The following is a 26,660-nucleotide window of genomic DNA, read 5'->3' as shown; positions in this document are numbered from 1 at the left end:
TGTTTGCATGAGGATAGAAACTTCCTGTCTCTTAGCATGAAAATACATCATCAGGACTAATATTGTTGGTAGAATCACACTCTTGAAAGAACTTGAATATGTATGATGCACAACTAGATTAACATTATCAGTCACATTTACATAAATATTAATATACCACACCTAAAGAAATATAAAGAATGTAAATTCAAGTCAAAGATTTGATTTATATCAAACCACCAAAATACAGTATATTTAGTGCATCAAAATAAATACAATATTTTGTGACTTCTTACCTTTTATCCATTTGCAACTGAGATTGATGATGCCTTTGTGTCTGAAATAGATGATGATGATGATGATGCACATAACCAGACTAAATACTGCTATGACGATGTAGATCCATGTCAGATCCTCTACAAAAAATGAAAGAATAAATAATTAAAACAACAAATAGTTTACAAGGACACTGTATTGTATTCCAATGTCATTAGCTGATCCCATCTTTGATAATGCACTCTGAGGTGACCCAATACAGAAAAATAATAAATTCAAAGCTCGTCATTTAGTCATTTACTGCTGTTAGAACATGTTTTGTAACTCCTATGAGGACATTAAGCACATTGTCATGTTTAGGAAAAACATTAAGATGCATTAATACATTAAATGTGTTACAGCAGATATTTGTTGGTGTGATGACTTACTTTTGATGAAGGGGTTGAAGACTTTTTCACTGAATTCACTGAAGCTGACTGGGTTTTCAAACGCACAGCTGAACCACAGCTCCTTGTTTTCCTAGAAATTGGGAGAAAAACATTATTAGCTGAAAGCTCATAATCCAAACATACAAATCTTTTAAGGAGATCACTTTGTCTTTTTACAGTATGTCCAGATTACCAACAATAACATCAGAGACAACACAGTGATGTGGCTACTTAGTCATTTAGTCATCAGCTTTTCACTATATATGCTGTAATCCACTATTTAGCATGTCAGCATATAAATTATAGTATACTAGTATGATTTGGTAGAATACTAAAACCTTATTTGGGCAATTTCTAACATCTTTTTGATTTTTTCTCTGTATCACAAATAGCTATAAAGTAATTAACAGAGAAACCTGTCAAGTTTTCTAATATCACATTTTTATCACATGCAAGACTGTATGGGAAACAAAAAGATACAAAAAACTGTAATAGTCACACTTGGTGTATAGAGGTGTCACAAAAAAGTAATAAAACATTTAATTTATTAATATCTAATTGTACAATAAACACAGGAATTAATGAATAAATTTACAAATTAATTAATGTGATGCTTTATTACTATTGCCATGACACATGTGGAGATATTCAGAGTTTTAAAAATGTCTGAACACTGAAGGTTTAAACTTGTGACGAAATGTTTTTGAATGTTTTGTGAAACTATGACGTTCATATAAAATATTAGATTATCTCAACAGTTGCCTGTTAATTGGATACAAATAAAAATGTCCAACCTTGTATCCAAATGCAGCTCTTGTTGTCACTTTTTATTTTACAGAGACAAGTCTGGCCCTTTCCATGATCTGAAATCTTTATTTTCTGCAGGTTTGTTCATGTTGATGTTCAGTTTATTAAATTATATATTGTTAATTTACCAGGGACAATGCGCAACACATTTAATATACCAGATATAGTTAAAGCTAATTTCACAAATAATGTGGCTCAGGAGGTAGAGTGGGTCAACCACTAATCAGTAGATTGGCGGTTCAATTCCTGGCTCCTCCTGTCTGTATGTGTCCTTGGGCAAGATACTGAACCCCAAATTGCTCCTGATGGCTGATGATATGTGTGTGAATGATTAGATTCCTCTAACTGGCAGGTTGGGATCTTGCATGGTAGCCCCTGTACCCATTTAGCGTATGAATGGGTGAATGTGATTCGTAGTGTAAAAGCGCTTTGAGTGGTTGGAAGGCTAGAAAGGTGCTATACAACTACAGTCCATTTACCATTTACTATACCTGATATAGTTAAAGCTAATTTCAGAAATATTCTAAACTGTCTGAATATCCTAAACTGCACAGCCTGGATTCTGCCTCAGCTGGTCACCAACTGATGCCTGAATATGTGAATCAATTTAAAGACTAGATTCTGGTTTATTCTTGCAACATGATTTATCTGTTACTGATCAGACACACAAACATCATTATCCTGTGTTTACCTTTGTTATTTTGTGCTCCTTGGTTGAAGACAACGTTGTGTCACCTGACGTCCACCAGTAGGTGACTGGTTCAGCGTCTGTGGTGTTACCATTACAGGTGAGGACACAGTAGGTCATCTCAGGTTCACAACATATGGAGAGGGTGGGTTTAGAGACAGGAGCTGATAGAAAACAAAACAAAAAGATATTTCCTTTGAATTTAGGGCCATTTTGATAAACTAAGACAAACTTCATACACAATTCCTCCACTTACAGATAACCAGGAGTTGTGTCTTGCTGGTGACTTCATTGTTGATCTCAACTGTGTAGTTGCCGCTGTCGTCTGGAGTCAGTCCTGTGATCGTCAGCTCTCCATTTGAAATGTTCAGCCGACCACGATCTGCAAAAATGCACAGGTTTAGCTTCTAAACAGGGATTTTTAGTTGTCTTACAGTGTGTTGTCAACTAGAGTCACTTATTTCCAGTGTTGGTCATTTAAGAGTGGGTAGCTGGAGAAATATGCACTTTAAAACACTAAAAATGTTTGTAGAACAGCTGATTTTCATACAAAAAAAGTCTAGTTTTGATTTCCCACAGAAAAAGCAAATGAATCTCTTTTTATAACCCTAATTCCATTCATTTACCCATTGATAATTATGTAATTAAGGTGTTTACTTGGGTTTTACAAGGATAATGTAATATAATAATAATGTAATGATAATGTATTTGTCAAATTTATTGGGCTATACTCCTCAAAGAACTCAATTTGTGCAGAAAACAGATTAAAACCCCTGTATTATTATACAATCCATTAATATAGCCAATATCTGGGATAAAGCTATTCCTTAAAATATAATTAATTTAAACAAAAATCTCAACCTAAATGTATCAAAAACTTCAAACTAATGTATAAAATCATTGATCTCTGGCTACCAAACAGCTTGATTTAGATTAAAGTGGTACCTTTGAATTGTCGGTAGGAGAAAGTCTCGTCTCCATTCCACTCCATGGCAATACTGGATCCATGTATCCACACTATGCTCTTGATGGGATTCACTACAGAGTCTGGTGTGAGAACAGCTTCATCACCTATTTTCCTGTAGAGTGGTTCTTCTGAAAAATAAAATAAATTAAAAACAATTGAATTCAAATGTCTGTTTAAAGTCAAGATGAAATGAAAAATGCCTTTTTAACTCTTTTTCATTTAAAAGTTGATGTGAAGCTTATATGAGGCTTCAGCAGTCTGAGTTAGTCATATCAAGTGGATATCTGACACATTTACAGTCTTTTTAGCTAAAAATTCCCTCTTTGTGTTTCCTCAGACAGTGTTTCCCTGTTGAGCTGTGGTGGAAGTATAGTAACAAAAAGAGGAACTTTGACACTAAAAAGACTGTAATGTTGAAAGATATCTACTTGATTTGACTCATTTGGACGCTGAAGCTTCATATTAGCTTCAGATAAACTTTTAAATACATTTAGCACAGAAGGAGGACTGTGGATTTGATCACTTCCATTGTAAGTGCATTATGAAGGGATCTTCTAATGGTCAGTATGAACAGGAGGAATAATTACAGCAAGAAAAACATGTTTACATGTTCATTTGGGCTCCTGACTGTTGTTTTAAGACAGACTTGAAATGTGAACCCGTCCTTTTAACATATACTTACAACTACATTATAGTGTGTTATAAACATTTATTAAATGTTTGTTTATATATGTTTATATACATCTTATTAATACTAAATAGGGGGACTTTAAGTGTTACCCAAGCACCTCAGCTAATTTCCACTGATTCTAATCTATTTCTAATTTAGGGGACAAATATCCCTTTAAAACTCTTCACCTGCCTTATGACCCCTCATCACATCATTATTCCTTAAACTAGATTTATAAAACTGTTCACAGTCAACTATTCACAGTTATGATAGACTTCAAATATACATTTCCTGCTTTCACAGTTCATGTTAATGTGTACATTGTACATTGTCATGTTTAGGAAAAACAGTAAGATGCATTAATACATTAAATGTGTTACAGCAGATATTTGTTGGTGTGATAACTCACTATTGAAGGGGTTGAAGACTTTTTCACTGCTGCTTGAACTGACTGGGTTTTCAAACGCACAGCTGAACCACAGCTCATTGTTTTCCTAAAAATTGGGAGAAAAACAATATTAGCTGAAAGTTCATAAACCAAACATACAGATTTTTTGAGGAGCTCACTTTGTCTTTTTACAGTTTGTCCAGATTATCAACAATAAGCTGGTCATCAACTGATGCCTGAATATGTGAATCAATTTAAAAACTAGATTCTGGTTTATTCTTGCAACATGATTTATCTGTTACTGATGAGACACACAAACATCATTATCCTGTGTTTACCTTTGTTATATTGTGCTCCTTGGTTGAAGACCACGTTGTGTCACCTGATGTCCAGTTATAGGTGACCGGTTCAGCGCCTGTGGTGTCGCCATTACAGGTGAGGACACAGTAGGTCATCTCAGGTTCACACCATAAGGAGAGGGTGGGTTTAGAGACAGGAGCTGATAGAAAACAAAACAAAAAGATATTTCCTTTGAATTTAGGGCGTTTTGATAAACTAAGACAAACTTCATACACAATTCCTCCACTTACAGATAACCAGGAGTTGAGTATTGCTGGTGACTTTGTTGTTGATCTCTACTGTGTAGCTGCCGCTGTCGTCTGGAGTCAGTCCTGTGATCGTCAGCTCTCCATTTGAAATGTTCAGCCGACCACGATCTGCAAAAATGCACAGGTTTAGCTTCTAAACAGGGATTTTTAGTTGTCTTACAGTGTGTTGTCAACTAGAGTCACTTATTGCCAGTGTTGGTCATTTAAGAGTAGGTAGCTGGAGAAATATGCACTTTAAAATACTAAAAATGTTTGTAGAACAGCTGATTTTCTTACAATAAAAGTCTAGTTTTGATTTCCCACTGAAAAAGCAAATTAATCCCTTTTTATAACCCTAATTCCATTCATTTACTCATTGATAATTATGTAATTAAGGTGGGTGTTACAAGGATAATGTAATATAATAATAATGTAATGATAATGTATTTGTCAAATTTATTGGGCTAAACTCCTCAAAGAACTCAATTTGTGCAGAAAACAGATTAAAACCCCTGTATTATTATACAATCCATTAATATAGCCAATATCTGGGATAAAGCTATTCCTTAAAATATAATTAATTTAAACAAAAATCTCAACCTAAATGTATCAAAAACTTCAAACTAATGTATAAAATCATTGATCTCTGGCTACCAAACAGCTTGATTTAGATTAAAGTGGTACCTTTGAATTGTCGGTAGGAGAAAGTCTCGTCTCCATACCACTCCATGGCAAGATCAGGTCCATGTTTCCACTCTATACTGGTGATGTGATTCTCTACAGAGTCTGATGTGAGAACAGCTTTGTCAACTATTTTCCCGTAGAGTGGTTCTTCTGAAAAATAAAATAAATTTAAAACAAGTGAATGCAAATTTATCTGTTTAAAGTCGACATGAAATAAAAAAATGCCTTTTTAACTCTTTTAGATCACATCACTGATCATATTGTGCACCTATTTAACAATATATGCCAAAAAAATCCATTTCTTTATATTCTTATATCAAAATCCAATCATATTTACTTCTTGTTAAACAAATATGATGTGTGCTTACGCAGGCTTGAACCAACCAGTTTCAACCAATAACATCATGACATCCACCCATCAATCAATCTTCAACTTTTAGTGTCACAGAGCTCAGATTGATTATGACACGCCCACTTTTCAATGTTCAAATCAGATTCCTCCCAATGTTACATCCTGCCTGTCTGTCCTGTTTCACTCAGAAATATGTCTCAATATGGAAGTTAAATTCTGTCGAAATGCCGTTTCATCTGAACTTTAAATCGGTGAAATGTTTTTGTCCTGCTCTAATTTTATATGGAAGGTTATATGGAAGGGCAGAAACTAAATATATAAATACATAAATAATTATATAATAAAATGCTTAAATACATGAATGAATAAATAATTATATAATCTAATGCTTAATTATCACAATAAATAAATCACTTTAAATGATATATTAAATATATAAATGTTAAATTTACTTGTGCGTTTATTTATTTATATATGTATATTTATGTATTTACATATTTATATACTTATTTATTCATTCACATATTAAATTATTTATTTACTTATTCATTTATTCACACATTTATTTATAGCTTTATTTATTTATTTATGCTTTTATTTATCCACAGTGTAACTTGCTGCAGCAAAATAAGTAAATGTGTCATCTTCATCCATCAGCAGTCAGGGGGTCGGACTCTGCCCTGTGATTGGTGGTTGAACTTGAATCTGCTGCTTTTGCCTAATTCAAGATGGCAGCACCTGGTGCAGATTTAAATTAAATATTGTGTGTTTCAATAGTAGATATGTCGGCTGTAGCTGAACAGATGGAGGCAAATTCCATTTCCTGTGCTTTATTAGATCAGATTGACGGCTTCACTGAACGAATTGGAATGATATTGACCCGACTGACACAGAAATGAATGAAGCTGTATTCATGATCCTCATGGAAATTGTGCAGGAACTAAGGCTGCACGCTGACCAATCAGAGGCTTTAACCCGCCCCCCTGACTTTTGATGGATGAAGTTGACATTTATTTATTTTGCTGCAGCAACTTACACTATGGAATTATAAACAGATACATTAATGTGTGAATAAACTAATTAAGTAAATAAATTAATATACAAATTAATAAATAAATATACAAATGTGTAAATATATAAATATATATCTAAATGAATAAATAAATACAGTCAAGCCCAAAATTAATCATACCCCTGGCAAATTTTAACTTAAAGTTACTTTTATTCAACCAGCAAGGTTTTTTTTGACCGGAAATGACACAGGCTTTTTGCTTCCATACATGGAAGCAAAAAGTGCCAATCAGACAAAACACACAGACCTTGTAAAAAAGGAAACAATGGAAGGATCCAATTACTTTTTTAATTAAATTAATACATTTAAAATATTAAAAATTAAAAATTAAGTAGCTGGTGTTTAGTCCAGTAGTTCCCAACCTATAGGGTTCAGACCCCCCAAAGGGTCAGACAAGAAAGAAGAGAGAAAAACTAGCTAAATATTCTACTGCTGTTTATTTGTTAGAATTTTCTCTAATCTCATATTTGCTTTACAGTGAAATATCATATAATTTTACCTTTCTGAACAAATTGCATTTCTCAATGAGTCGGTACCCCCTCAGGGGGCATTCAGAGAACATCTAAGGGTGCTGGAAGCAATATTTTTGAAGGGGGCATTGAGGTGTTCTTGGGGGACGTTTGAGTGTGTCCAGGGCCCAGAGCTGAACAGAGAAAATCATTCAGGCCGGGAGACTTGATTTCCTGCATTCTGGTGAATTTTAGTACATTTGAATAACAAACTAATGAGCCAACAACTACTTAGTACAATGTATTGTTATGAGCCTCAAATAAAACCAAAGGTACATATCATTAAGGAGGGGGACAACAATACGACCACTACTGTGGTATCTATGTTACTCTCTCCACCTTCAAAAAGAAAAAAGCAAGAGCACAACACACCTTTATCTTTTAATGTACCAATATAATACAGTTAATAACTCTCTCTACCTATTCAAAGAACAGAGCAAGAGCACAATACCTTACTCACTTTACTGATATACACTAACAGTTACCCATCAAAGGTTAAAATAACCCTTTAACCAACATAAACATTAAATAACATAGATCTTTAAGTTTCAACAAATTACAGTAACCTGAATAGTAAGAAGACGTTGTCTCTATAATTTCAAATTATGACCTCAAAGTATTAACTCACTGACAAAACGAATTAATTTAAATAATACTGACCACATTAACTAGACTAGGTACGACAATTATGCCATCAATGATTTTGAGGAAACTAGAGAGGGAACTACCACTTTTATTATTGATTGCCAGAGGACGATGATAGCGAATCGGTAACATTAGCTCCGTTAGCTAAGTAACAAAAGTTAGCTAGCCAGCACGTTTATTTACCTTTTTTTTCTCTCTTTCCATCTCTCTGCCCCACCTCATGGGTGTATTCCTCTTTTTTCCACCGTCCATCTAGCTGCTAAGTCATTTAGCACTAAATGTAATTGCTGCCAAACAAAACATCTCTCTCTCTGCTGTCACAGCGCGCAGAGCAGTGTTGCGTTCAGGGAAAAGTTTGTATTTAGCTTAATTTTTAACGTGTATTAAAATGTGTTAAACTCCTGTACACTTAGTAACTAGCTGAAACAGCCCTTCCTCCCAACCAGCAGCCAGTATTCTCTGAACTGGAACGAATAACCTGGAACAAAAGTCAAATATTAGCAGACAGTATGATCAGAAAGTCTGATGTCTACCTGTAGTTCCAACAAGGAAGTGGGATGGTATTAATGTAGTCTGTTTTTTTTCTCTCTGATACGTGCAAAACGGGACAAATAAATTGTTTGTGGATAAGATAAAGATAAAATTCTAACCATAGCTGTGCTACAGTAATACAACCATACAGATGCCCATTCCAGTGCTTTTTAGGGCTTTGCTGAGGAAAATGTGATGACATCGGCCGTGACTGACAGAAATGAAGATGTATTGACGATCCTCGCGGAGATGATGCAGCAACTGAGGCTGCAGGCTGACCAATCAGAGGCTTTAGCCCGGCTCCTGACTTGATCGATGAAGTTGACACAATTATTTATTTCGCCACAGCAAGTTACACTAAGTTATATAAATAAATACAGTCCGGGCCTGGTCTCTACCGCGGTTTGCTGTCATTTATTGTTGCGCTAGCTTCTCTGTCCTCTACTCTATTTGACGGTGTTTGTATTTAGCTTAATTTTTAACTAAAATGTGTTAAACTCCTGTACACTTAGTAACTAGCTGAAACAGCCCTTCCTCCCAACCAGCAGCCAGTATTCTCTGAACTGGAACGAATAACCTGGAACAAAAGTCAAATATTAGCAGACAGTATGATCAGAAAGTCTGATGTCTACCTGTAATTCCAACAAGGAAGTGGGATGGTATTAATGTAGTCTGTTTTTTCTCTCTGATACGTGCAAAACGGGACAAATAAATTGTTTGTGGATAAGATAAAGATAAAATTCTAACCATAGCTGTGCTACAGTAATACCACCATACAGATGCCCATTCCTGTGCTTTTTAGGGCTTTGCTGAGGAAAATGTGATGACATCGGCCGTGACTGACACAGAAATGAAGATGTATTGACGATCATCGCGGAGATGATGCAGCAACTGAGGCTGCAGGCTGACCAATCAGAGGCTTTAACCCGGCTCCTGACTTGATCGATGAAGTTGACACAATTATTTATTTCGCTACAGCAAGTTACACTAAGTTATATAAATAAATACAATTATAAATGTGTGAATAAATTAATAACAAACTAATGTAATTAATATATGAATACATAAACATACAAATATGTGAATATATAAATATGTATATAAATAAATAAATAATTAAATACACATAAATGTAACAATTATATATTTAACTATTTTCCTGTTGTCACAGTTGATGTAAATGTGGGCATGTGCATTGGTAAATAGAAGCTGGACTATCTATTTAACCTGAGGATGTGGTCACAAAAAAATTGAAACAGAAAAATATAACACAAAACATGCACAGAAATACCATAAAACCATGATATTATAATTTTCTCAACATGTCAGTTATAAACAGTTTAAATTATAGAAAACTTACTGGCGTTGGCTCTCACTGCGATCCAGAACAGAAAGAAAAACAGCCACATTTTCCTTGTCCTTAGTTTGGCTTAAATACAAGCAAGACACGTAAATTCACGGTGATTCTTCTGATATTTAAAAAATTTCAAGTATATAGAGATTAAAAATGTATTCAGAAAGTGAAAGTTGGAAAGGTTGATGCTGACAGCCGAAGCTGAGAGTGAAGGTGAAGTGAGGGCAAGGTTGTTTTTATAAGAGTTCTTGTATTACCTCCAGGGCAACATCACGGACACTATAAATGATTTACAGTGTCCTTTGGCAAGGTCATAACTAGGTCTAGATGGTTCCTTAGATTTGCAAATCTCTCGCAAGATTTATACGTGTTGTTTCTTCATTGTGCGTGTTATACAAAATAATTATGTTTTAGAGAGGGAAAGAGAGAAAAAAAGAAAGGTAAATAAACGTGCTAGCTAGCTAACATTTGCTACTTAGCTAACGCAGCTAATGTTACCGATGCGTCATCATTGTCCCCTGTCAATGTTGAAGCTGCCAAGAGACTGGACAATCAATAATTAAATTATAGTTCCCTTTCTAATTTCCTCAAAACCGTTGATGGCATAATTGGCATATCTAGTCTAGTTAATGTGGTCAATATTATTTGAAAATTCCTTCGTTTGGTCAGCGAGTTCATACTTTGAGCTCATAATATAAAATTATTGAGACAACACAACGTCTTCTGTCACTATTCAGGCTACTGTAATTTGTTGAAACTTAAAGATCTATATTATTTAATATTTGTGTTGGTTAAAGGGCTATTTTAACCTGTGATAAGTAACTGTTAGGCTGCATTCACACCAAATCAGGCGGTACTGCGTTCAGCCGCAGGGTCGAGCGGAGGTGTGAGGGTTTGTGGGCGTGTTTATTTGGACTCTAGAAAACAACCGCTGTGAAACAATCAGAAAATATTGTGTTATTGATCTGATTCACCGGCTTCCTCGCTATCAGCGCTCCCTCTCTTCATTTATTCTCTAGCTCGCTCGACCACAGCTGCCCTATCTCTCTTTTTCTCTCGCCTTTTTAAAAAAATGAATCAGGAAGCCGACAGCAACTTTACCAACGTAATCAAGCGAAGAGACATGACCCCGACTATACACTGCTTTTTGTAAGACGTCAAAAACCAAAAAGATTGGAAACCACTGGTTTCATCTTTAACAATGTGTTGTATTTTAAAAGCTTGTTATATTATCCATTGTGTCAAATCTTCATCTGAAAAGTAACTAAAGCTGTCAAATAAATGTAGTGGAGTAGAAAGTACAATATTTCCCTCTGAAATGTAGTGGAGTTTAAGTATAAAGTAGCATCACATGGAAATACTCAAGTAAAGTACAAATACCTCAAAACTGTACTTGAGTAAATGTACTTAGTTACTTTCCACCACTGCAGGCGACTCATTATGATTAGTTGCCATATTTAAGTATTGCATGTGAATATGTCATCAATATATTTCTATTCTATTTCATTTTATTCTACTCTGAGCTTCAGCCGATCAGAGCCGGAAATGCAGTCAAAGCAGGAAGTCGTCATTGCGGGCAGACCAGGATTCCCGCGAAGATTGAGAGCTTTCAGCAGCCGAATTACTGGTCCTGGTAAGTATATGTCGTTATGAATTTATGTGCAAACAGCTGGACAAATTTGCATTAACCTAACTACACAATCATAGTTAATGTTAGCGGAGGTAAAATGCGTTTCTGGTTTCGCTTCGAGCTTCGGTGACGTTCAACGTGGAGAGAAAAATGACACCAAAATGCGTTCAGAAAATGTGCGTTTTTGGTTGTCGGCAAATATTTATGCATCTCTGAATACAACTGGTGATAATTTCTGAAGTATAACAAGTCAGTTTTTAATTCGGCGTAGATACAATGTGTTAAAGGTTTTGTTATCTTAGCGTAGCTGATACTTATTATAGACTTCCTCTATGTAAACACACCGCTGATCCCTTTCAGGAGCAGTCTGAACCAGAGTTATTATTGAAACTGTATTTAAAAGATGTTTCTGGGTACATTAGCTATATGCCGAATTGAATGGGGAATTCTGATAATGTATTAAACACCTTTAAATTATTGTACAGCATGTATGCACGCATGTTAGAAAGCGAGAGGATATTGTATTGACGAAAAACGAAATGGAGTTTGGCGTTAACATGTTGTAGCCAATATGTTACTACATTTGAGACAGAACTACAGTTTCTGGAAGATTTATATCAATGTTAGATTAAGTATAGGAATGTGCTTCTCATGAGGAGATAGTTAACATGGCAGAAAGAAAAACTAGGGCCTAGAAAGTAATATAGCTGAAAAAACAATTAATATAATGCATTTTAACTAGAGCCCGACCAATACTGGATTTTAGGGGCCGATACTGATATTAGGGAGTAAAAAAAAATCTGAGATATATCAAACACTTGTGACAAGGATATGTAATGGAGGCGAGATATTTTAAAGTTTTAATTTTAGGTCCTACACTTTTTAACCTTTACATGCTGCCACTTGGAAACATCATCACGAGGCACAGCATCAATTTCCATAACTTTGCTGGTGACACATGGCTTTACATCGCCATGTCTCCTGATGATCCAGGGCCAATCGATGCCTTTTTTTAAAACTGTATTCTAGATATCAAATTATAAATGGCAGACAGCTCAACCAGGACAAAACTGAAGTCTTGCTCATTGGCATTGAAGCTCAGAGAGAGAAACTCAATGTGAAACTGCATGCATTGGCATTAAAACCCTGTCAACAGGTCAAAAACTCAGATAACAGTTTTGAACTCCACATTAGAAATATAACTAAGAACAAGCCAATACAGAGACACTACTGCACACTTTTATTACCTGCAGGATTGACTACTCTAATGCTCTGCTCTCTAGTCTCCCTTAGAACAATATATCACAGCTACAATTACTTCCTACTTACCTGTCTGCTTCAGAATTGATTGCAAGATCCTTTTATTGGTTTATAAAGCTCTTAATGGTCTTAGTCCTACCGATTTATCAGATTTGCTTTTATCCTATGAGCCCTCTACAACCCTCAGGTCTTCTGGCAGCGGCCTTTTAATCATCCCTAAAGTCAGAACAATGTATTGTTTTTATGGTGTATTTGTATGAAAAAGTGCTATACAAATAAAGTCTGATTGATTGATACAGTTTAACAATAAATTTTATTGTCCAAAATGACATCAGTGCAATGAAACAGATTTCACAGGGAATTTAATAATTATAAATAACTATAAATTTAAAAAAAAAACACAAATAGAACAAAAAGGATGCATACAGTACATATTAAACTTGAATAAAGAAAAACGATCAAATATACATAAAATGCTGCCTATACACCTCTAAAAAATAAGGAAAATATTGGCGCATATTGGACAACATATACACTGATACCAATATATCTGCCGTTAATTTTGGTCAGGCTCTAATTTTAACCAATGTTTTGCTTTTCAGAGTCACAAAATCATGAGTAAAAGGAAGACGAAAGACGCTCAACTTCCAGTTGGTGAATGCATCACAGAGGTTTGTGTTCACCAGTTTCACTTATTCTCTAATTATTTGTTTTATTGCTTCTTGGCGATGGTGAGAAGACTGTTCTGCGTGTTTAATTACATAATTATGAGCAACTGCACGGCAAGACCCTTAATAATCTGTACTGGTGCATGTTGTTGTTGTTGTTATTTTAATGTTTTCACTCACCTTCATTTACAGCTTCAGAGGATTTTGAGGGAGCGGCTTTGCCATCAGCAGCTCCCAGACAAGCCGGAGGGAGTGGAGGCTCAACACAAGTAGGTTCATTTCCTCAGTGCTTGTTAGAGAGACTGAGACTGATTTCTCATGTTAATCTGGCTCAAAGGAAATCATTTCATGTTGTGATGGAGACATTTTTATTACGTCTCTTTAGATGAGGATAATTTCAGCCTTTGGTGCAAGTTAGAAGAGCTAAAAAATGTAAATTGGTGTAGAAAAACTGGATAAGAGGCTGGAAATTGGAAGGTTTTGGTAATTTGTAGATATTGAATCATTTTGAAAGTATACAAAGTGCAGATTTTCATTACAGTTAAGAAAAATATTCATCTAGAGAGTAACGTGGCTCAGAAGGCAAAAAACTTAATTCTGCGGTCTTTAAATGATAGAAAAAGTGATTAATTTTTCAAATGGAAGCTGGAGTGGAATTGTCATCTGTAATAAAAAAAGAGGATCTGGAGCTCAGTGTGACTTTCAGCGACCCAGTTCAGTCTTACCTGACAGCTCTGTCCCAGTTTGGAGGCTGGAAAGGCTCCAGGTCCCGGCTGACTTGGACACAATACGAGCATCACAGGTTTTGCTCTCTGGAGCAGGTAGTGAAAGTCACTTCCAGCACTGAGGGTTTAGTAATTTGTACTCATTAGATGGAGATGTTATTGCAGGAAGTTTAACTGGCTGAGCCTTTAATGGTGCAACTCGTGTTTTCAGACACTTGCTGGAGCTGCTGAAGCGGACGGCCGTCCACGGGGAGAGCAACTCGGTGCTAATCGTTGGTCCCAGAGGAGCAGGGAAAACAATGGTGAGCCTCCGCAGACCGAACACAGACATAAAACGGGCTTATGGTCTCAAAAGATGATGAATCGTGTTGAATTGTGTCTTAATCCTGGGAGGCTTGTTACGTCTGATGGTGTCTGTGTTGGTGTTTTTCTCTGTCTGCAGCTGCTGAAGTGTGTGCTAAGAGACCTGCTGGAGGAAAAGGAAATCCAGAAAAACCTTCTACAGGTTCACCTCAATGGTAAATGATCTAATACCTCTGATACCTTTTTCTTTAAGAGATTAAGGTTATTTACACTGAATCACATACATTTCTTGTCTGTTTTCTGAAGGCCTCTTGCAGACAGATGACAGAATAGCATTAAAAGAAATAACGCGGCAACTCCACTTGGAAAACGTTGTCGGTGACAAAGTGTTTGTAAGTATTTAGAGTTTTATCAACACTTATTTTCTTTAATAATGCAATAAAAACTGTCTAAAAATCTGTTTAATTTCAGGGAAGCTTTGCAGAGAATCTGGCTTTCCTGCTGGAGGCACTAAAGAAAGGTTAGAAAACAGAGCAGTTTGGGAAATTAAAGGTCATAAATATGTGGTTTAACGTTTAAATTTGACAAGTAATTGCTTTTACAGTTCTTGTTTTATACCTTCTTCCCTCTCTGGTCCAGGTGATCGCAGCAGTAGTCGCCCTGTGTTGTTCATCCTGGATGAGTTCGACCTGTTCGCCCACCATAAGAACCAAACTCTGCTATACAACCTGTTCGATGTCTCCCAGTCTGCCCAGGCGCCCATCGCTGTGATCGGAATCACCTGCAGACTGGTGAGCCTCAGCATCTGATTTCAGTCTCAAATCAGACTCTTTAGCTTTAATCATTAGTTTTAATGAACGTGGTGGTTTATTTCCATCCAGGATGTTCTGGAGCTGTTGGAGAAACGGGTTAAATCGCGGTTTTCCCACCGTCAGATCCATCTACTGAGCAGCCTGACCTTCGATCAGTATCTGGACCAGGTCCAAACACAGCTCGGCCTACCGGACGACTTCCCCGACACCGTGTTCGCTGAGGACTGGAACGACAGCATCAAGGTGAATTGAAGAACTGATCTTGGCTCAGTCCAAACACCTTGAATCTTACAATTAATCAAAGAAAAAAGGAAATCGGGGGTTATGTTACACTTTAAGTGGCACTTTCGGGGCTAATTTTTAGTTTTAGTCCACTTAGCTTTGTGGATTTGTTCCCAAGTTTCAGATGTCAAAAGACAACAAATCTACTACAGCGGTGGTCAGATTCCACAGAAATGTGTCTTGTGGTATCAGCTTCCTACATTTCGCTTGTTTTTCTATCCTCAGACACTCTGTGAAGACAAATCAGTGGAGGAGGTCTTACAGAGACACTTCAACTCCAGCAAAGACTTCCGCTCAATGCAAATGCTGCTGGTGAGAGCAACACACGTCATTGACATTTGCACTTGTATTATTCTTCTTTTATCTATTAATGCCTCAAATCAAAGTGTAAATTCTCCAAGTAAAATATGCAAAGTTTAATAAAACACTTAAATACAAGAATACAATTTGTTTGTTGCCTGCCGTGCCAAATATATTGACACAAACAATCTGTGTTTTCTCTTCCAGATGTTGTGTCTAAGTCGTGTCTCTGTAGCAAAACCTGCCATCAAACCTGCTGACTTGCTGGAGGCCAGCCGACTGTGTTTTGGCGACGCCAAGGCTAATATGCTTCACGGTAAAAAAGTTAAAAGAGAAATTTCTTTAACATCTAGGAGATTCTCTGAATAGTTCACATCACTTTCTTCTCTTTTGCTTTCCCTTAGGTCTGTCCATCCTGGAGCTGTGCCTGATCATAGCCATGAAACACCTCAATGACGTCTATGAAGGAGAGCCGTTCAATCTCCAAATGGTTCACAACGGTACGCCTGGATAGTTGCCTTAGTTGTTGGTTTGAAGTGTTTCTTGTAAAATCAGAAAACAGACAGCAGTGAAGCGAAGAGAGAACAACGCCCGGAGGAGCTGTGAAAAGCAACAGGCAGCGAGAGTTTAAAGAGAAAACAGAAAAGATAAAATATCAAAACTCAACAACACATCGACACAGGAGAGCTGTTCAGGGCTCAGATGGCTCACGGTGATAACATGGGAAAATTGCCTTTTGGTTTTTAGTACTTGGAAAAAGGACAAGATGAGCAGGGGAAAAGATCAGTTTATGTGAGTAAAATTTATAAAAAACAAAAGAGCAAATAAAGGAAGATACAGGAGATAAACGACAGAAAAACAACTAAACGAATCAACAAGGGAAATAAGATTTTTAAGCCCTGGTGATAAAGTAAAAAAGTGTGCAATTCACCCTTTTCTCACCTGTATATACCCTTTCTACATCTCCTTAAACCTTTAGAGTTTAAGAAGTTCCTGCAGAGAAAGTCAAGCTCCATGTACAACTTCGACCAGCCTGTCGTCATGAAGGTCGGTATAAACCCCCAAATTTTTAGTCTCTTTCAGAGGTGCTGCAGCCCTGAAAGTAAAGTTCATAAAGAAATTGTCAATGTTTACACATATTTATATGAAAATGGTGAAATTTTAAGACATCAACACATTTAATTTCCTGACTTCGCCTCCCGTCCATCCTCAGGCCTTCGAGCACCTGCAGCAGCTGGAGCTGATCCGACCGGCCGACGGCTCCTCGGCCAAACAGCAGAGGGAATACCAGCTGATGAGACTCATGGTGGATAACAGTCAGATCATGGAGGCCTTGCAGAAGTACCCACAATGCCCCACTGACGTCAAGCAGTGGGCCATGTCGGCATTCGGCTGAAGATACACTCAGACTTTATGTAGATGTTAATTTTTTGTGTTTTCTCTTTGGTGATTCTCCAGCACAGCAAGAAAATTATCAGCACTACTAGAGAAAATGCAGTTTGAGAGGTCTTTCGTACTGATATTGATCTTCTAATAGATGACAAACTGGACAGAACACCAAGTGAATCTCTAACAAATAAGAAGATATTTAAATCAGAAGTCTGAAACAAAGACGTTGACATCAACAGACAAAACTTGTCCGCCCAAATAAGGGGAGAAACCAGGTTGCAATCATATCAGACTGTGAAATCGACACCAGTTTACGTTTTCAAGACTTGAGAACATCAGTTTGTCTTGGAGCAGAGTTTTCACAACTCAAAGCACTTGAAATAAAAATGAAATGAAACAGCAAGTTTGGCATTAAGACTATCATGCATCTTCATTTTCTTTATCTCATCCTAAAACTGCTTTTTAAATCATTGCATAAACCTAAAATCATTAATTAAAATTTGACAAATTTACTGTAGGTGTAACTGGAAAGTCATTGTTTGAGATAATGATGACATTGATAGATGGGATGTGTTTGGCTGAGCACTTGCAATCAGCATAAGTGTTTTGGACTTTGACCAGTTTACCAGATTTAGTAGCTGCAGACTAACTAAAAGTTTCATATCTTTCATGTAGAGCAGTGTTAATGAATGTTAAGTGAATTTTGAAAAACATTAACGTATGTTACAGACTTCCTACAAGCCTTGCAAATCATTTAAGCTTGTGAAATGGAGACAGTAAATACTTTTGGAGTTTCAGAAATAACCATTTTAGACTCATTTTTAAAAAATTAATGTTTTCCCAGGACTTCTTTAAAGGAAGGGGAGTTAAAACAGGCTCTCTGCTGACATTGACTATCTCCTCACTTTAATAGAAACTGAAGACAAGAGTTGGACACTATCAGTCTGTCAGCACTTCAGCTGCTGAATGCTGCCATCTAGTGGTGAATGTCTGCAGTCAACATGAGCCTGGACAGGAAGTACAAGGATGCCTGAAAGGATGAAATTTTGATTTGTCACTATGAGCTTGCAATTCTGCACAAGTGCTGTCAAGAAGGTACATTTAATCCTCATGTATGTGTGTTTGATGGACAGTGCACCTTAAACTCACCTATAAAACAGTGATTATTTTTTTTCCATGACTAAACATACTGTACATGTATGCAGTTAATATTTCTATTGATAACATACAGTATGATGCAACCAGGACATTTTTAAGATTTTGTAGAGTGAAACATGCTTCAGTCCTGCAAATATGACCCTTTTCAATCAAAAGTGAATCTTACAATTCCATTTCCTTAGTGTCAGTAATAATAATTTAATTCTTTATGTCCTGGTAGACAGCAAATCTTGTTTGAGGACACTAGGTGAAGGACGAGGAAGTCTCACTCCACACTGCAACTTTTCATTAGATTTTTAAAATTTTATTTAGAATAACTTCAATTGTTTTGTTGCTCTGCAAATAAAATTTATGGCCTCAGTAATGGTGAATGTTTCAAGAATAATCCCTTAATGGAAAAATACTGTGCAGAAATTTACTTGAACATCAAAAATGACAGAACTAATTTAATGAATGATTCGTTTTTTTAGGTGTATTTTCAGGTGTATTTTTATGTTTTAGCTGGTCTGACTGAATACTGAACATTTGGCTCACTTTTTGATATTTTATGATGTCATTTATGTGTTATTCTCAATTACTTTACCCTCAAAGCAATGCTGTATTATACAGGTGCTTCATTTCCAAATAATTACCTAATAATTAGACGTTTCCTGGAAAGGACACACTCCAATTAATTCCTAATTTAACCTGGAGTCTTTTCATCAGTGCACAGCAGGTCAGCTGAAGCAGTAAAACTGTGAAATTTCTCTAAAGGCAAGCATACAATTCAACAGATATGAACAACAACGTTTTAAATAATGCATGCATTATGAATTAATATTTACTTAATTTAGTTTTTCTTTTAAAGAAATTCATATTTTTCCTATAATTAGTTCCAGGTGACATTCTTCTTTTCAGGAAACTTCCTACTAAATTAAAGGGTTATTAAATAAACACGGCAGCAGTTAATACATGTAGTGGAGTAATCTCAGTCAAAATATGTGGTTCAGTTAGTGAAAGACAAGAAAAACATCAACATTCACAATCTAAAAACACATTTATTTACATCACGTGGATCACTTCAGCTGATAAAAACCACGACCGGCTAACATTAGCCGAGAGTCACAGCGTTGATCAGGGATCAGTTTAGTCTCGTCTGTGATAATGTATCCAGGGTTTCTGAAGGTTTTTACTTGCTATAATACTTTTTGAAGGCAGTTCTCTTTTCTCTAATCCCCCCTTGTCCCTTCACTGGGAGGTCAAAGGTCAGGGTGAGAACCCCTGGAGCTGGTAAAAACTAACTCTTGAGGATGCTTTTGATGTACTTCCTACACACTTTCCAGTTTGAAATTCCAGACCTTAGTTTCTTTTCCTATTTTCACATTTTTTTTTATGTCAGTAACATAAAATGCACAGTCACAGTTCTTTATCAGGAGCTAAGAAACAAGACAATTTCATCACCTTAGAGAAACAAATGATCAGATTTCTTCCAGCCTTAAAAACCAGAAACCCTGTGAGCATTATTACCATTAGAGGCTGCGTTGGCAGATCCTGGATCAGCGTTGCGACTCGGAGAACCTCGAGAAATATGGGGTCAAAAACGCTTGTAGTGTTTTTGCTTTTTTTGTAGAAATTTCTGGCCTGGCAACCAGACATCTTGCTGCCAAGACAGTCTTGGTGGCGAGGTCATTGGAGTTCAATGTTTCCTCTAAAATTCTTACCAACAGTGGGAAAAAGCAGGAGGTTGAGATGCTGGAATGAAATACCTGTAGTGGATGATTGTATTATCACATATGGAGTATTGCATTTTGCTCTTAAAGAGCTTCAGGGGTTCTTAAAAATGCAACCGTCAGGGGACCCGGGTAGGCTCCTTGAGGAACACCCTGGGCTGAAACTTTGTTATTTTTTTCTTTCGAGGAACCCTTAAGTGCTTTCTTGGATGCCTTACAAAGTACTCCAATGAGCCTCTAGCTTTTAGCTTACACAAAGCTCAACTTAAGTTATTTTTTGCGTAGTAAGGGACAATTTTGAATCAAAATACAAGAAAAGTATAAATGAATGTAGAGGAAACACTGAAGTTCAACACGTACTTATAAAGATTCAGCTCAGAGTATATAGTTGATACAGGTATTTATGTTCTCATGTCTGTACAGATCCTAGACTGCTTAAAATAGTGGGGGCAACAAGACACAAATGTTCCACTGGTAGTTTATATGCACAGCAATGTGAGATGCTGGGCTGGAGGAAGTCAAGGTAGAAAACTGGAAAGCCTGCACGCTGGGAAAACACATTCATACACCTCTAAATGACGATGTTCTGATTCAACATTCAGACTACAGCGGAGATCTGAGGGGAACTAAAGAGATTTAGCGGATCTGTAATTGGTTTGAAGAGGGGAAGAGGGTTCAGACAAGGACAAACAGAGCCAGAAATCCATTTCGGACAAACTGAAATGCTTCTTAAAGGTTAAGGAGCCTATTAAAAGTGCCCTGTTAAGATGTGAGGAAGGGACAAAGCAATGTTGGTACTTTTTTGGTTACACTTCTTTCCTTTTCTCTGCATGGTACACCTTCTAGAGAAGGTAGTTGTTCACATCTTGGATCAAAGATACTTCAGCAGCCGGGAGGTGTATGAATGGAACTCCAAGTGTGTCGGTTTTATCAGTTTCTACAGCGACAGGGCACAATCACACGAAACCAGCCAAACGCAAAGCCCTCTAAAGTTACACGGGGCCGGGCTCAATCCATCAAAGTACACACAATACTGGAATCCAGGAGTCTGAAGAACATTCATTCTCGGTCGTTTGTCCGTAGACTGAATAGAAAGAAGCACGTTACAGTTTATATCGTTTCTTTTAGAATTAATGAAAGTATTTCCTGAATTACAACTGAACACCCACCCCCAACCCCCCAACAACAACCATAAATCGTGCCAACTCTTATAACTTTATTTTGAGTTGCACCTGAGCTGTGATCCCCAAAACCCGAGGCCTGTAAATTAAAAAATAAATACAACATATCAATATGCAAGGTCACGGATTAAAAAAAAAATTAAAATGCTACAAGTTATTTGTGTGTGTGTATACTGAAAGTCACTCCTGCAGCTGATCCTACAGAAGTGTAGGGTAGTTTGCGGCACTGGTTGCATATAACTCGCTAGAACTTAGAAAAGCATAGTACTGAATCCCTGAATGGTATTTGTTGGTTTGGGACGGTTTCTCAGGTGCAGTTTAAACTCAATTTTGTCATTTTTTTCTTGAAAACAACTGCAAAAGCTGCTCCAAAGGCATTAATGAAGCAGTCAAATCTTCTCAAATGATCTGAGGCTGCGAGGTTTATTCCAGTTTTTGTAGATAAGTAGATGAGAGGTTTGTATGGAGCCCAAAAGGGTCAGTAGAGGGGAAAGAAATACTAACTTTGCTGAGTTTTTAAACACATGATGCAAAGTTGTTCCTAAAAATCTTTCCTGTTATCTTTGACCCAAGCAGATGAGGTGGTTTTGTCGCTTAAAATGAATTGTAATATATGTAATGTTTTTGTATTATAACTTGCTTTTTACCTCTTGTACCTGTTTGTGTTCATTCATATTCCTGTTTTTTTTTTGTTTTGCATTTGTCATTTCCCATTATGAAAGAATTTTGTGTAACAGGTTTCTGTGAAATCTTCAAACGCATATCAGCATTAAAACATGTCCTACCTACATAAAGTTCTGGGACGTACTGGGACGTGACCACCAACCAAGCGTTGGCACGTTTTTTTGCTGTGGCTGATAGGTTTGGTGACTCTACCAGCCACTTTGGCAGGTAGCCAACCAACATCTGGAGGCCATTTTTAAAAATTCACTTGGCTGCTGAAATACTGGTGAGCTACTTTTGCATTTTAAGACACAAACTTGGGGATAAAAGAAGGATAATACTGTCCTTTCTGTTTGAACCAGTCAGCATATACTCAGATGTCAAGGATCTGTTTCCTTTCTGCTGTCGTTCAGTCTTGTACAGTAAAAAAAACAACTTTCACAGCACTAGATCATGTATTACAGTACAAATGAGGAAACTTCTTTTTAGCCTTATTTTGCTTCTTTCAGTCATCTCAAACTTGTAGGGAGAAATGGGAGTTTATTCCAGGAAATAATCCCCAAAACTGGGACTTTCTCCCGATTTCATTTCACAAGCTTTTTGAAATTTTTGCTCCCTTTTCTACTGGAGGAATCCGGTTTTGATTTTGGTTTATTTGCCATACTTCCTACCCCTAAAAGAATCCCTGCGAGTGAGGTAGTGCTTATTGAAGGGCTGCTGGGGTTTGCAGTACTGATCGTCCCTGACTGTTCAAGCTTCACAAGGACTTTAGACAATGGCTGTTTCTGAATAGCAGTTAATTGAAAAACTGCAGCAGCAAAAGGAAGCGATATTGATGCAAATATTGTACTCTTGTATGCTACATTAAGTAAATAACAAGATGATGGCTTCAACTTCCTTCAGGTTTGCTGTGTTGTTACAATAGTCCTACCATGTGTTGAAATTATATCGCAAACTTGCCGCACTTCTCTTGTTGCTTTCTCCGATTTAAGAGGTGTACTTTTTAGTTGTTGGGTTTTTGGTGGAAAGGTCTGTATTTTTAATTGTAGAAAAACCAAGTAAAATCAGTTTGTACAAAACTGAATAAATACAGCATGTATAGCAGGATATTTGAGGAAAATGTAAATGAGTATTGTGATCTTCATGCTGGAACACAGTGCTTAGAACAAATATTTAGCTCAATTATAGACCTTGTTGCGCTGTAAAGGCAGCATTTGCTTCGACTCTGTCGAGAATCATTTTATGTGTAAATGATCACTTGGCAATGTCATTCTTTAGTGTTTTACTTGTTTACTTGGCTCTTACTTTACTTAAAATGTAAAGATTGTTAAAAACTAAGCGTTATTATCTATTGCCTGAACGATATGAAAGAAGTTTATTCATGTCTTAAGTATTCCCAACCTCATCATTTGATTTTTAGAACGATTTTATACTGTGTCCTGTGAAACCGTCCCAAAAGCTTGAGGAGAGACTGCAGGTTTGCCGGCACCAGTGTTTAATGTCCCTCAGAGGAAATAAAGACTCAAAAATGTCACTGTTGCCTTTGCAACGATGACAGATACATCCGTTTTGCCTGACATCTACAAGAGTAACTATAATGGATACGTAGAAATGGCACCAGGATGAGAGAGAGAAAGAGAGGTTCCTCGTCTCCACTTGACTTAATACAGATATCCGTGTGAGTGCTCACTTAGTGTCAGGAGGTTTTCTAAACCACTCATTTCAGCCCTGTTGTAGGAAAATTAACATAAAGTTGCACATGAATGTTTTTTTTTAAGCACATAATTGTTTTGTGAAAACTTTAACACTTTTAACTTAGACTGGGTTGTGTCTTTCTCTGACGACAAACATAAGATGTCCACGCTTAGACAAAGTTACACAAGACAGACAACATCTTATGACCTCTCTGTCCAGGATTAGTGTTAAGATTAAATTTAGGCCGGTCCTAAAGAAGCGGAGGTTGTTTTGAACATGATGGCACGGCTAATCCCTGACAAAGTGAAGACGAGGAAAAAGAGAGAGAGAGAGAGAGAGGAAGCGTAAGAATCAGCAAGGGAGGAGGTACTCCAGTCCGAGACAGGTGACGATGAGGAGGAGGAGGAGGAGGAGGAAGATGTGAGGAGGTGGTGAGTAGCAAAGATTCCTGAGGCGTATCAAAAGAGAGCAGAAACTCTTGATAGTAATCCAAAAAAAAGAAAAAAAAAAAAAAAAAGATGTGTGCAATCAAATCAAAAGCAAGCTGGCTCAGCTAAATACAGGTACAATTCCAAAGTAGGGCTGGGTACCTTTGGAAACTTCTTGAAAACTGCACTTCAAATCTGACACCTCTTCTAAAATAAACAAATTGAATGATTCATTTTGTCACTCTGCTTTTCTAAACAGAATCAGACCACACATAACTGATTTCACAAATTAAAAAAAAACATAGCCATGAGCTCGAACAAGAACAATTGCTCCAAGAGTTTGACAATCTTGAAGCGTTTCAACACCTTCTGATTTGGTACCCATACCAAACATCAAAGGTATCATTGGTTGGTACCCAGCACTAATCCAGAAAGATATAAATACATATATTTTATATCCAAATCTCACGGCCAAAATTAGGCTTGTCAGCGATATATTATTACTCCGTTGACAGTTGACACGGCAAACCAAAACGGAAAATCACTTTAAACGACATATAACTTCATCATGGGGGGTTATGTGTTTTTTTTCCCATTATCAGCAGAAAATCTCAAAGAGAAAATAATAAACAAAACTAACAAAAAGGAGGAATTCAGTCAAAAATCAAAGTGGAGCAAAACTAAACTTGAGATTAAGAAAGGAGAGAAAAAAAGGGAGCAATACTTGTGATTACTGTTTGTATGGCCATGTCTATCGAGGCTTTTGCTGACTACATTACCCATGAGCGTCATAGGTTAACAGTAGATTGTTTGGATGTCATGGAGAGCCAAGGTTGTGGAAAGTGTAAGCTATGACTGTGAACAGGGAGAGGGATTAATTTAAACTGTGTCCATCTGAACTGAGGTATACCTGGTTGAAGGAGGTTTATGGTTTTTATCGTCGTAATGCTTGAAAATGGACCCTCCCCTCCCCCCTTCCCCCTCACCCCTTTAAAATAAGCTTGATTACCAAGTTGTCTGGGTCCATAATACACTATGTACAGCAGCATTACACTATAAACATTCAGAAGCCGTTGCTTATTGGCAGAACGATAGTCGTTTCTTCAAAAAAAACGCACACGAGAAAACAGCAAATGTATTGAGAGCCAGATGCTCGTCTTTTTTTTTTTTCTTTTTACACTAAAATGCACTGAGAGTTCTGTGAAATTTCTCTGCAAGATCTCCTCTCTCTGTAGAAAACCGAGCAGAACAGGTTGCCCTCCTATGTGTGTGTGTGTATGTGTATAAAAACAATACATGATAAAAGTGTTTGTATGTTGAGTGTCGTCGTCCCAGCATGACAGCACTGTCACTCGGTGACGTCGTTACTGTCGTCGTAAAATATCCTGAATCGTTTGCTCGGGATGAGAAGAGTTTCGACCGTTAAAACGTTAAAATCCTCAGGCACACAAAATGAGGTGGAGATCAACTGATGTGGTGAGGTGGGCGCAGGGTGTTTCCTGAACGCGAGTAGCGGCCCGCACTTAAAGAAACAAAAAAAATCAAGACAAAAACGGAAAACATAAAGAAAAAAACAAAAAAAACACTATGCCAACCAACCAGGGTCGGCTGTTCATCCCCTCGTGTTGATCCAATGCGGTTCCACAAGCTCATCCGGTGTCGGTTGATTGGCCGATCATAAGCTGGACTCCTTAGGCGGGAGGTCCACATTGGTCACCATGGTGACAACAGTGACGATCTCCTCGGGGCCGATGATCGGTGCTTGGCGCTGCATTTGGCCGATGCGTTCCTCGACGCAGCCAGCAGACAGGCGAGCCTCGGCCTCGTGGTCCCAGCAGTCCTCGATGGTTTCGCAGAGCATGGCCAGACCCTGAGGGACAGCAGAACAACGTTACTGCTATTCAGAGCTTTAGCGGCAAGTTCAGAGTCTCCTTTTGTTTGGTTTGGGCTTCAACAGGTACACTATTTTCCAGAAAAGCTCTTAAAGAGGACAAAATAATATAGGAACAAATTCTCTGAACACTTCTTTGAATAAATACATCAAGTACAAATAAGAGAACCACATTTGATTACCTGCCTCTAAATTAAATACTTATCCAAACATACTGGATAGCCATGGACTCACCAGTATCTCCCATTGTGGCCAACCTTTACATGGAAGAAGTAGAAAGCAGAGCCCTGAACTCTTTCAGAGGAACAGGTTTAGATATGAGGACAGCACATGGGTCACAATTAAAACCCAGGAAGCCTTTTTGTACTGTGTTGTACGTATCATAAAGGACAGGAGCCTCCGCATTGGCATATACTTCCTCTTTCACTCTCATCACCCACTGGAGCTTAAGCTAGGAGATATCAGAACCCTGCACCACTAAGCTGATAATGTACCAATAAGTGCCCAGGCCCAAGAGAAGGAAAGGAGCACAAACACCTGAAGGATGCGCTTAAAGCGTGTGGATACCCTGGACCTTTGTGAAAACAGACACAAGATCCAGGAAGAACAACCCCGCGGGTGGTGAAGAA

The 26,660-nt window shown here is 37.3% G+C and overlaps 3 protein-coding genes across 4 annotated transcripts in view; 1 reads left to right on the top strand and 2 right to left on the bottom strand.

Moving 5' to 3' along the window:
• LOC122976560 (titin-like) overlaps positions 1 to 10,856 on the bottom strand; it is a 100,453-nt gene extending 89,597 nt beyond the window's left edge. The window contains exons 1-9 of one of the 2 annotated variants that reach the window (XM_044345130.1): positions 9,944 to 10,852; positions 5,475 to 5,624; positions 4,794 to 4,919; positions 4,542 to 4,702; positions 4,225 to 4,309; positions 3,124 to 3,273; positions 2,435 to 2,560; positions 2,182 to 2,342; positions 684 to 774 (exon numbers count right to left, since the gene is read on the bottom strand). In XM_044345130.1, coding sequence (XP_044201065.1) covers positions 684 to 774; positions 2,182 to 2,342; positions 2,435 to 2,560; positions 3,124 to 3,273; positions 4,225 to 4,309; positions 4,542 to 4,702; positions 4,794 to 4,919; positions 5,475 to 5,624; positions 9,944 to 9,992 — 1,099 coding nt within the window. In that variant the 5' untranslated portion in view covers positions 9,993 to 10,852. Of the gene's footprint in view, positions 1 to 683; positions 775 to 2,181; positions 2,343 to 2,434; positions 2,561 to 3,123; positions 3,274 to 4,224; positions 4,310 to 4,541; positions 4,703 to 4,793; positions 4,920 to 5,474; positions 5,625 to 9,943 lie in introns of both variants that reach the window. The other variant, XM_044345131.1, reaches the window with a different exon arrangement.
• A 494-nt stretch (positions 10,857 to 11,350) lies between these two features.
• On the top strand, positions 11,351 to 17,709 carry orc4 (origin recognition complex, subunit 4). Its single transcript, XM_044344471.1, has 14 exons — positions 11,351 to 11,570; positions 13,430 to 13,498; positions 13,688 to 13,764; positions 14,432 to 14,522; positions 14,663 to 14,738; positions 14,830 to 14,915; positions 14,995 to 15,043; positions 15,163 to 15,314; positions 15,405 to 15,578; positions 15,843 to 15,929; positions 16,125 to 16,233; positions 16,322 to 16,417; positions 16,897 to 16,964; positions 17,131 to 17,709. Exons 2-14 carry the CDS (start codon positions 13,442 to 13,444, stop codon positions 17,311 to 17,313), a joined length of 1,305 nt encoding a protein of 434 aa, XP_044200406.1. The 5' UTR covers positions 11,351 to 11,570; positions 13,430 to 13,441; the 3' UTR covers positions 17,314 to 17,709.
• Positions 17,710 to 19,481: 1,772 nt separating this feature from the next.
• The window catches only part of LOC122976170 (activin receptor type-2A-like), a 50,074-nt gene continuing 42,895 nt past the window's right edge, over positions 19,482 to 26,660 (bottom strand). Inside the window, exon 11 of the mRNA XM_044344470.1 lies at positions 19,482 to 26,010. Within this exon, the coding sequence (XP_044200405.1) occupies positions 25,816 to 26,010 (195 nt within the window). The 3' untranslated portion in view covers positions 19,482 to 25,815. The remainder of the gene's footprint in view (positions 26,011 to 26,660) is intronic.

This window comes from Thunnus albacares, chromosome 24 (genome assembly GCF_914725855.1).
Source record: "Thunnus albacares chromosome 24, fThuAlb1.1, whole genome shotgun sequence".
NCBI lineage: Eukaryota > Metazoa > Chordata > Actinopteri > Scombriformes > Scombridae > Thunnus > Thunnus albacares.
The sequence above is the reverse complement of the archived record's forward strand: the minus strand, read 5'-3'. Positions and strand labels throughout refer to the sequence as shown.